Source organism: Astyanax mexicanus, chromosome 19 (genome assembly GCF_023375975.1).
Source record: "Astyanax mexicanus isolate ESR-SI-001 chromosome 19, AstMex3_surface, whole genome shotgun sequence".
In the NCBI taxonomy this organism is placed as follows: Eukaryota; Metazoa; Chordata; class Actinopteri; order Characiformes; family Acestrorhamphidae; genus Astyanax; species Astyanax mexicanus.
In genome coordinates, this window is record NC_064426.1 from 17497707 (window position 1) to 17509817 (window position 12111).

Genomic DNA, 12111 nt, shown 5'->3' on the forward strand with positions numbered 1-12111 from the left:
CTGTACAATAAATTGATAATATAATTACTGTGACAGGCCTATTTGAGACAGTCACTGTTTTATGGCATGTTTTATAAAACGCATTTAATGAGGAAATAACCACACAACTATAGCAGTGATTGGTCATGTCATTTTAATTTCCACATTTCCATACAAGTCTTCTCTGCTGACATCAAACTGAATGTTGAGACAAGTCTCAATGTACAAAAGTGACAAAATCTGAGTTGCAAAAATAGGCTGATTACTTTTCACCTGAACTTCACATTTCTGACATTTAGGCTTATTATGAAACAACCCTACTAAACTCACCTGACCTTATTTAAAGAGACCCTATCCTCACATTGTCTACTTATAGACTATACATAAATTCATGAATCAAAAACAATCACTTCATTTTAAAAAATCTTTTACAGTTAAAGAGGAAGTTTAAGCTACTGTGCCTGAGTTTTGTTAAGTGACCCCAGTTCTAATTGGTCGCCATGTATTGTGCCTTAGTTCATAAAGCAGCCCAGAGTGAAACACTCTTTATAATCTTTATATGTATGTAAACATGTTGGATTTTGAGACATCACAAAAAAACATAGGCAGGTCTTTTAGCTTAGTTCTGTTTTCATTTAAGTACATTTTGTGTGTCAAAAAATTCAGTTTTTAAGGATATACTCCTTTTAAAATCAGGAATGTGAACAAGAACAGTTCTTAAAAAATTACAAAACAATTAATGATTGTCTATGCAATTTAGGTCAATATAATGTTTTTCAAGTAGATTTAAAAGGCACTTTAACTCATTTACTCATAAAATCAGGTCTAGTTGTTATTCTGTGTTAAAATATAAACCATTATTATAAAGTTCCCTTTTTTTTTAGATGTAAACATTTAAGGCACATCCATTAGCAAGAATCAAAGACACAAGATAAGATAAGACAAAGCGAGGCATTAAAGATTAAGCGGCTCAGAGACAGATTAAAGGAATAGATGGTTCTTACATGCTATTACGGCTAACTTGCTGATTACCTGAGTAATAGAACTAGTTAAATTCACTGTGCTCTTGTTTACAGTTAGCAACATTAGCTTTAATTGACCAAACTACTCTTTAAACTCCTGGGCCTCAGAGAAGAGTGCAGCAGGACAGTTAGGGCTTTTGGCTTTTGAAGCCGTAGTTGAGCTCGGCTCCTCCACTCAGAAGCAGGTCAATTCCAGTGCAGAAAGTGGCGTCAGCAGCGAGGAACAGTGCCATCAACCCGCTCTCCTCCTCAGTCCCCATTCGGCCCAGCAGCTGCTCAGACAAACAACAGGGAAAGAGAGAGAGAGAGAGCATAAGAGAGAGCCTTCATGCCAGATTCTAGCTGGCACGCAGACTATGGCAACATTAACATCACAAGCCACATGGCTCAAATTCGCTCAGATCAGATTTGGCTTTCCTGACGGTTCACATTCACAAATGTAAGTGACCTGTATCTGTGTGTAATGTGAACAAATCTGTCCCTGAAACGCCACATATGAGTACATTGATACGTGTATAATGTTGCCTTCTTAACCACCAACAAAAAAAACTCATATTTGCAACTTGTAGATTTACAAATGAAAAAAAATACGGAATTCAGATTATGTCGACCTCACACCAAACGTTTTTTAAGCGATTTTTTTTTTTTTTTTTTTGGCCAGCCACCACCCCTCTCTTCGGAGGATTATTTAAGACTTTATTTTTATTTATATATATTTTTTATTTTTATATTATTCATATTTTAATTATTGAGGAAGAATAGGGACTTGAACATGAGATTCACAAAAGATAAGGAAGAAATAAAAAAGAAGGAGGGAAAAACATTATAAAGACGGAGATAATGAGAAAGGGATTAAAAATTAGAAAAAAAATAAATCAATCAAACCGAAATGGGTAGGAATAAAAAATAAGCTTAGATGTTGATAGAGAGTTATTTAGTAATTAATGGGAAAGTAAAAAATAAATATTAATAGGGGAAAAAATATAATAAAAAATAATTCCATGGATGGAAAGATAGATCTTCTTCCCATTGTTTAGTTGGGAGTGTTATTTTTGGGTCTGGTTTTGGTATTGATTTATACATTTTAGATAAACATTTTTGGGAGATGATATGTTAATAATGTCAATTATTGCAGATGGTAATTTTTATTTATTTTCAGTCTTTTTGATTTTGTATCTCAGCAGTGATGTTAACTGGTGGAATTCGAGAAAATGATTGCTTCCAATTCTAAAATTCAGGGTAAGATATGGGAGAGATTTTTAAGTGATTTCACTGTTGCAGACAAATTTCCAGTGTTGGCACAAAATCAGAGTCTTGCTAGAGTCGAGTTGCGGTCGTCATCTTGATCTTTTAGTGTAAGGTGGTTAGACTTGAAGGTTTAAGTCAGTCTTTTTCTCGTCCTGCGTTCAGATAAAATCAATCGTGTTTAATATTATCGTAAGTCTTGAGACTTGGCTCACGCAAATAGTAACTTGTACAATGTCAACAGCCAATAGAAGAGCTACAGGAAGCTGCAAGGCAAGTGCGGAAAGATCTTTTCCACATTCTGCGATGTCTTGTCTTTTTCTTTTTAGCTGTTTTTTTTCTTAGCAAATTACTGAAAACACAAAGGCAGCTGCGGATAAAATGTGCTTCTATTTCTGCTCCATTGTTAAACTGCTTCACTCACTAATAAACTCCATGAATTTAATGATGGGAAATCATCTCTAAAAAAATCTAGTCTAGTCTAGTCTTGCAGTTATTGATCCCCAGTCTTTGCTAAATCTTAGCCTGTGAGTAAAAAGTCTGTGACTTGTCTTTAGATGTGAGAGGGTGTCAGACTTTAGTGTGTTAAAAGTCTTTTCAAAGTCATCTAGTGGTATGGTTAGCATTAGCAGACACAATCCCTGACTGCAGGCAGACATTAAAGACACACCTCCAGACTGCCAGCAGACTAACTGTAAAGTTTAATCAATCACTCCTGTGAGGGAGGAATGATAGGGTTTTCTGGTAAACTGTATGTTTAATACCAGTCTCATAAATCCATCAAGTAACTGAAAAACAACACAGTTAAACATAAGTGGAGGTGTTGATTTTAGATGAGCTGTGTTTATTTTGCCCTTTACATATTTTTAATTACTTTTAATTACACAATATTTCTACTTGGGTCTTGGGCAAACAGGGGTTTGGGTTTACAAACAGGATTAAAAGTTTAACCTTTGAATTCAGTTCATACACAGCTCTTATACCAAATCAGGCTCACTTCCAGGCTCACTTAGGTTACTTTACTTTACAGTCAGGTAACGAACACTGTATGTAGCTTTTGAAGGGAGGAAATGAGTCACACCACACAGATCAAACAAAGATGTGTGCTTCACACTAGCAACAGGACTGCTCTTCACAGCTGCTCCTTCCTGTGTAAGGAGAGTAATGTCTTGTTTCATTAGCACAGAGATTAATCACAGGTTGAGGATATAAACCTGGTTTATTGATTAATGTAATGTAAGCCATAGTGATAGACTTGGCACAGAACTTTTATTCTAGAAGCACCACTGTATAAATGCTGAAACCTAACAGATAAAATAATATAATTATATTGTATTGTAATAAACATTTTAATGTATCAAAATATATATATATTTTTAGCATATAAAAAGGATATTGTCTATTATTAACTCCGCCATTTTTGTCTGCTCTGTGTAGTTCAACTGATTTTTTTATTGAAATCATCTCTAATATGTATTTTTTTAATTTCTCTGACACAACAGTTCAATTCTTTTTTTTTTTCAGGTTAAAGGTGGTTCCTCCTTTAAACAGCTATAACATGTATTTGTATCAGGCTACAAACAGGGCATTCTTTATAGCCTCACCATTATCAACTTCATAATAAAAATTTAACTTTATTATAATAGTGTTTTATTTTGGGATGGAACGTTGTAACGGGGCTCGAGCTCTTTTATTAAATGATTGAAACCAGGGTTCACTCCTACTCTTATCATGAGAGGATCTTTTGATCAAGGTAGAACAAACATCCAATGAGCCTGATTGTGGCGCTTTATTAAAAACAAAAACAACAGCATTACGTTAACTACAAATATTTTTTCCTTATTGGATGCATTTTAGTGTTCTTTTTAAGAAATATCAGCTTTAAATTGATAAAATTCAATTATATTAGTGGTGTCAATCACTTACATCAGAGAGAGAGAGCGCCCATTCACACCTGATCACCCTCCCATTGACTGAAAACACCTGACTCTATTTTCACCTTCAAATTAACTGCTGATCCTAAAGGACCACATACTTTTCCACTAACAAATATGTAATATTAGATACTTTTCCTTCATAAATAAAATGACTAAGTATAAAATGCTTGTCTATTATTTGTTTAACTGGGTTCTCTTTATCTACTTTTACGACTAATGAGGTTTTAGATCATAGTTATTCAGATATACAGAAAATTCTAGCACCACTGTATACATAGCTAGCTAGCTACAAAGATCATACTAAGTAATGTTTAATTGGGTGAAGGACAGGAAAGTTTTTTTAATTATAATAGTATTATAGTATTATAGTAATAGTATTTTAAGCATCTGTTGCTATGTCGCTGAATGCATTTTGTATTGTAAATAAGTTTTTAAATAGCAGCATGTAATATGTTTACCATACGACAGAGAACAATTAAAACTTTGGAGAATTCTGTTCACACATACCTGTGCGTTTTCTCCTTCTTTTATGGTGGCCAAAGCATCAGGTGTTTGTCCAGCAAGCTCCTCCCACAGAGGGGTCATCACATTGCCAGGAGAAATGCTGCAAAAAGGAACCAGGTGTGGATGAGTGCCTCACACAAAGAAGTTTGGGATAATATATGTGTATATACCTACAATTATATGATAATGTATGTGTATATACTCAAACATTTTGCAGTCAGGGACTCCACAGATTACAATTAGAAGTACAATTAAACTGTCAATAGTTAAGCAAATCTTCATTAAGGAAATCATCATTAAGGAAATATATTATACAGAATTATACAGTCTATGGTTCATCCAAACTGAGAGCCAATTTTAGCGTCTTTTCCCCAAACATCATCCAAAGAATAGTCTCGCCCTATTGCGCTGTATCTGCTGATACTTGTTTGTCTAAAACTTCTACTCTGACAGTCCAATCACAGATTGCTTTTCCCCAGAGTTGCCAGGTTCGCGGTTTTCCTGCTATATGTGGCTTTTCTGAACTATTGTATGAGGTGATTTACTGGCACTGACCACAGCAAATGCTTTTTTCTTGCAATTATTTTAAAAGAAAACTAGATTTAGAAAATCAAATATATTATTAGTAATATAATAAAAAATATAATATAATAATATTCTTATGCCCTTATATACAAAATGAATGATAAAAAACTAAGTAAACCTAATAGATTGTATAAGTGTAATACATCTAAATGTAGTTTTAGTAGTTAGTGGTAGTTTTCCATTCATACCATTTCCTTCAAATGTCTGTGACAAATGTAAGATTTTGGTCTAGGTCTATATAATGTATGTAGCAACTGGGCAAAAAAAAAAAAAAAAAAAGTAATAACTTGTCATTTGTCACATTCACATTCTTTTAATATGCAAACATGAATATGACTGCTGATGATGATGTAAATATAATTGTATTTTTGTATTTTAAGTCATGGTACTCTTTTCTCTTTTGTGAAATTATTTACTAAGGAAAAACAAATACAAACAAAACATTTGGTCTAAAAAAATCCGGTTTAGAGAATTTGTCTTTATTACAATATATGTTTTTATATTTAGCAATATATAGACATACACAGTCCATGCATATATTGCCCTATATTGTACAATATATGTACTTTTTCCATATATGAAAATGTATTATTTAATATATTGCACTATATTTTCCAATATATTGCCATATATTATTGTTTCATAAGGGCTATATTTAACCAGGAGGTTTTTATAGATATAATCAACAATAGAGAGTTGTCCAGAGTCGTATTTTGGTTCTAATCTGTCCCTGCCTGTAAAGTTGCCATTTTGGAGATACAAAGTTTTGTACGACAGTAAAAATTCAGCATAAAATAAAATGAAGTAACACTGAACCACTCACCAGTTGACTCTTACGTTGTAGCGACTTTCATCAACAGCCATTGCCTTAGTCATGGAAATGATCGCCCCCTTGTGGACAAAGATGAGTATATATATCACTGTTGGCCTCCAAACAGTGGCAGACAGTGTTTTTATGCTTCTACATTCCTGTGCATTAATATACTGCAGTGCTTTGAATCAAGATCTGATGACCTATATTGGTTTTTTTTTGGTGCTGATTCAACTCAAACAGCAAACAGCAGTTTTAAAATTAAACCAATCAAAATCTCTCACCTTTGTGGCCACATAGGGTGCTGCATGCTTTTGACCGATAGTGGCCACCAGGCTGGAAACATTGATGATGTTTCCTTGTGTCTTCCGCAGGTAGGGCAGAGCAAACTGACCAGAAAAAACAAGCAGAAGAGAACAAGTAAATGGTCAGTCAGTGAATGTGTCAACCTGTACAATTCTATTTAAGACATTCTATGGAAATGTCCATTTTTGTGTCCCTAGTTTTTTAAAATTATATATCACTTATAAAGCTTCATGCTTACAATGTATAGCTATTTTTGTCTCATATATATTTGAGTCATCAGTTTAGCAATATTTGTTTCTTAATTAAATTATTTTATTCCAGGCACCATAGAAGTCCTAATTCTCACAATGATGTGTGAAGAGTAAGGTTCATGTTGTTTTATATTCTACACATGACTATGAAATATATGATTTATATCAGGGGTTCTTAACTGGTCTTAGCCCAGGAACTACATTTTTTTCATGGTCATTATGTCACAAACCAATTTTATAGAATACTTTTATAGAAAGATAACAACTACATGTAAAAAAAAGTTGCTACAATAAAATTAAATACAAAACTGCAAAATATAAATAGACCCCAAAATGTAATATTTCACTTCTCTGCATATCTCTGCATTCAGAGTACATTGATAAGAAACTCTTTTTTCCTAATATAAAAGCGAGTACAAAAATCAGATGAGCATTATTTATTATTCTTAAAAAAAAATATTCATTAAATGTGTCGGCAATTGAGAATTATTTATTTATTAGAAGAAAAAAAACAAGGCCAAATAAACGTCATAAAAATTACTAAAAACTATTATAAAGACTACAAAAACAACATAAAGAAAGCTTTGTTACTGATTACCACATATCAAACTAAATTACTTTGAGATAAAACTACACTGGTGTCATTACTTTATTTATTTGATCTAAGAAGTAAAGCACATTGTAAGCAAATTTTTCTGAAATGTACTCATTAAAGTCATGATAAATAATTTAAATAAAGCTTTAACAATTGGAGTCACTGATGTACTTTGTTATTAGGAAACTAAAAAGATATCAAATAAAACTAGTTTAAATAATACATTTTAGCTGATCACAATTGACATATGGTTTGTAAAGTATTAAGATGTTATTCAGCAGAACACATTTAGAAGAGCACAGGTTGGTGTGCTGATCTTCTATGAGAACTCCAGACACTGTAAGGATTTGTTCAGATCTATCAGCAGCTTACATGATTTACTGTAGTCAGGAACTAATTAGAAAAACAACTGTTGTTCAGAAGAGCACAGGGAATGGTTAAGCTATATATACAGCAGGGAAAATAATGTAATTCCCTGCTGATTTTGTATGTTTAACCCCTTACAAAAACATGAACAGTCTATTATTTTATGGTAGGTTTATCTTAAAAGAGAGAGTGACAGAATATCAACAAAATCCAGAAAAAAAGTATGAATTAATATGTGTATGATTTGGCAAAAAAATTTGATCCCCAAGCAAAACGTGCCTTAGTACTTAGTGGAAAAACTCTTGTTGGCAAGCACTTTTTTTGTAGCCGGTCACCAAATTTGTATACATCTCGTGAAGTATTTTGGCCTTCTCTTTTTACAGAAAATCTCTAAATCCTGAAGAATGTTTAGAGGATGTTGTTTGGCAACTTGATGTTTGAACTAGGCCACTTGACAATCGTAATATACTTCTCCTTAAACCACTCCTTTGTTGCCCTGGCTGTATGTTTTGGGTCATTGCCATGTTGGAAGATCCAACCATGACCCATCTTCAGTGTTCTGGCTAAGGACAGGAGGTTCTTATTCAAGATTTTACTGTACGAGGCCTTGTTGATCAGCACCTCACTGTGGTAATGTTTCCTGGACTCTCAGTAGAGTAACAGCCGTAAAACAGAATGTTTCCACATCCGTGTGGGGTTGGTGTTCTTGGGGTCATACATAGCATTTCTTTGCCTCCAAATATGACTAATACAGTTGATGCCACAGAGCTCAATTTTGCTCTCGTCTGACCACATAACATTCTTCCAAGCCACTGACAAACCTGAGCTGGGTCCGTACATGAATCTTCCTAAGCAATGGCACTGCAGGATCTTAATTCATCGCTGCAAAGTGTGTTACTGATGGTTTTCTTGGTGACTGTGCTCCCAGCTCCCTTGAGATCATTAACAAGCTTACTTTGAAGCTTTGTCAGAATCATCCTTACCTTACAGCACTTTGGTCCTGAACATGGTGGTCGAGAGGTTTGAATGGAAAGGTGTCTTTTTTTTACACATAACAAGGTGATATATTAAGAGTACTTTCTTAAAGGGACAGGACTAAATTTTGTGCAACCTGGGACAGTGTGCATTTTTGGGGTCAGAAATCTTGCTGGTTGGTAGGGAATCAAATACTTATTTCACGTAATCAAATACAAATTCATTTATTACCTTTACCTTTACTTTTAGGTGTATTTTTATAAACATTATAGACTGTTTGTGTCTTAGTGAGGTTGTTTCTATAGACTTTTTCCCTTAGTAAATGATCATCTGAAAAATGTACATATGATAAAAAAGCAAAAACTAAAGAAATCTGTAGGGGGCAAATATTATTCACAGTACTATATAGATTTCTGCACTAAAATATGCAGTGCATGACACCTATTGATCACAAGACAGAAAGTTGGTAGTACTGGTTAGACAGGGGAGACTGGTTTGGGAGCTTCACCTTAGATGCGAGGAAGTAGTTAATCAGGTTGAGGTTGAGCAGGTCTTTAAACTCCTCTGCGGTTGTCTCATCCGTGGGTTTGTGGGGGGGATCTGAAAGCGAGAGGGACAGGGAGCGTCACTGTTAGATCTGGGTCAAACTTTGCTTTCTGTAGAAGTGAAACAAAGCGGAATCTCCAAAGTTTGACTAAGCAAATAAATTAAACGGAAGGATGGGGTCAAGTACTCACGCCAGCCAGCATTATTAACCAAACAGTCTATCTGTCCGAACTTCTCCACAGTCACAGTGATCAGTCTCTGAGGAATAAAAAGAGAGACAGAAGGTAAACAGACAGTAGTATACAGAAGCCAGGGAAGACAGGATAAGGGGAGGACATGGGTTTCATAAAAGGCTAAGATGGTGCACCTTGATATCTTCTTCCTTGGATATGTCACAGGGCAGGAAGAGACAGGAGCCTGGACCTGCTGCATTTAGCTCCGCCTCCAGCGCTTTACCTGCATCAGCTAATGAGAGAGGGCAGGTTTTAGATATTTCAATAAAGAGGTAATAAGTAACAAATAAATAAACATGCACTAATTAAGCCCTTCCAGTAACTGAACAGAATTATATCAACTGTTTCTCCTGTTTCTTCTTTTTTTATTATTAATGGACAGATTTTTTTTACATTAAAATCATTAAAATCTCACAAAGTCAGTTAAAATAATAACTTACAACAGTAAAGAAAAATAACAGATTTTTTTCAAAAGTAAAATACTCTGGTTGCTTATTGAGAAGTTAATACTAAGCTAGGTAACTAATAAAAATAACACAGTAATAAAGTGATTAAATAAATATGCACATTAGTTCTGTATGCTATAGACAAAAATCCAATATTTGATAACACTGATATTGATGTGAACAGTATAAATTTAAATTTAAATTATTTTAAGCTCCTCAAATGTCCCCCACCTCTAACTCACCATTAGGGTGTAAATATTCTCCACAGGCCCCCTGCTTTTGTATTTTGTATATGTGTTTAACCCTGTCCTCAGTGTTAAAGGCTAAAAAAGCAAGTTGCTATGCCTTGTGTTGCTGAGTGTATATAGACTATATGCTGAATGGGTCACATGACTGGTAATAATACAGATATGTAATAATCATGAATTTCCAGTTCCTAACGTACATTAAAAAACATAGTTTTGCGCCCACTGTATTAATTTAATTAATGTAAAACGTGTTAATGTAAACATTTAGTAGTACTTAAATGAAGCCAACTAAAAACACAAAGTGAGTTTTTAAGTTGATGAGACCTATTTTAATATTTGTAAACTAAATCTAAACTAAAGCTTTCTAGTTTGCACAACTGGTGGTGTGTTTCTTCAAAAAAATTTAAAAGTTTGAGTTGGCAACAAAACAAAAAAATTTAGTGCAGTAAGTTGCCTTAAAATGTTGAGTTATATATATATATATATATATATATATATATATATATATATATATATATATATATATATATATATAGAGAGAGAGAGAGAGAGAGAGAGAGAGAGAGTAAGAGAGAGAGAAAGAGAGAGAGATGTCTGGAAAAAGTTAAGAGACAACGTTGTTGTTTTATTATATAAACTATGGACAAAATTTCTCTCAAATTCCAAATAAAAATATAGTCATTTAGAGCATTTATTTCCAGAAATGAGAAATGACTGAAATAACAAAAAAGATGCAGAGATGCGAAGAAAACATTTTTTTTTTAAATCAACTAGAGATTTTTATTGTATTTAGAAAACCATAGAACTATTTAAACACTGAATCGGTTTCCTGAATTGACAGGGTTCTGTACAGAATAAACACCTTTACAACATAACCCTGAAGAGAGGCGTAGACCAGGTGAATAGATAAGGAAGAGAGAATGTGAATAAACACACAGAAGTGTATATTAAGTACATATTATTAAGTAATAAACAAGTATTCAGATAAATGTGTGCAGCTCTATAGACAGGAAGTGAGGACGTAATGAATAAGGGAAAGAGGTAAAGAGGTAAAATATAAATATGAGTGCAGGCAGAAAGTAGAAGGTGTACAAATGTGTAATAAACAGGTGTATTTACCTCCTCTGGCGCAGAACACAACTTTAGCCCCATTCTGCACTGCAAAGGTAAACAGCAGGAGAGCCTCGTTACACACACACACACACACACACATACACACACTCTTATACACAGATACACACTCTCCGTTCACACTGTTCCTCCTCCTCCTCCTGCACCTGCTCTCCAGTACCTACCGAAAACCTTCACGATCCCCCTGCCGATACCCTTCGACCCCCCGGTCACCAGCGCCACCTTCCCGCTGTAGCGCTGAGAGCTCGCCATTCTGCACCTCCAGCAGCTCCAGCAGCAGCAGCTCGATCAGCTGACTTCCCTCTCTCTACACTACACTACACTACACACACACACACACACCAATCAGCGCTGCAGCTCTCCACCCAAACACCAACCCCAGCCTCACACACAAGCACATCAGGCGCACAGCACGAGCTCTGCGGCGGTGCATTGTGGGAATTGTAGTTTGCAGCCCCAGCAATAATAAGACCTACACCAATCAAGCATAACATTATGACCCCGTCTTTGTTAATATTATACACCAGGGGTTCTTTACCTGGGGGTCGTTTTGAGACACACTTCCAGGGGGTCGCGTTTTCCCAGCTAAATTTGCGTCAAACTTTCAAACCGACTCTTTCTTAGGCTTGATTTGGGGTACGCTTAAATTAGGTTGCTTTTTATAAAGTTTAAACAGAGTTCCGAGGACTGAGTTCAATGGTGTTGAAAAAACTTCAATGCATTAAATACTGTGTTTTACGAACTGTATTATAAGGAAATTAACGTTTATTTTCTAGTCTATTTTATACATAAGGCTGGATGTTAATCTGCACAGATTTCTCTCCTGAAAACGGTTTATTTGGGTGAGTAAAGCACTTCCGTTTATTTACATTAAGCTTACATTTCCAATATTTTTGTGCGATTAGCAGCAGTGCTAGCCGTGGTTAGCAGT

At 34.7% G+C, this 12111-nt stretch overlaps 1 protein-coding gene across 1 annotated transcript; it reads right to left on the reverse strand.

Moving 5' to 3' along the window:
• Nucleotides 1–116: 116 nt before the first annotated feature.
• hsd17b14 (hydroxysteroid (17-beta) dehydrogenase 14) lies at nt 117–11582 on the reverse strand. The gene is made up of 9 exons (XM_022672139.2): nt 11345–11582; nt 11169–11207; nt 9490–9587; nt 9314–9380; nt 9085–9176; nt 6368–6472; nt 6096–6163; nt 4691–4787; nt 117–1273 (listed from the first exon to the last, which is right to left on the reverse strand). Exons 1-9 carry the CDS (start codon nt 11430–11432, stop codon nt 1130–1132), a joined length of 798 nt encoding a protein of 265 aa, XP_022527860.2. The 5' UTR covers nt 11433–11582; the 3' UTR covers nt 117–1129.
• Between the last annotated feature and the right edge of the window lie 529 nt (nt 11583–12111).

What these genes read in the sequence shown, in the direction of transcription:
- hsd17b14 (XM_022672139.2), bottom strand. Translation starts at nt 11,432, where the DNA reads ATGGCGAGCTCTCAGCGCTACAGCGGGAAGGTGGCGCTGGTGACCGGG. An exon ending in TGTGTTCTGCGCCAGAGGAG is followed by an intron (nt 9,588 to 11,168) that starts GTAAATACACCT and finishes CTCTCTCATTAG; the next exon opens with CTGATGCAGGTAAAGCGCTG. An exon ending in AAGAAGGAGAAAACGCACAG is followed by an intron (nt 1,274 to 4,690) that starts GTATGTGTGAAC and finishes TTGTCTGAGCAG; the next exon opens with CTGCTGGGCCGAATGGGGAC.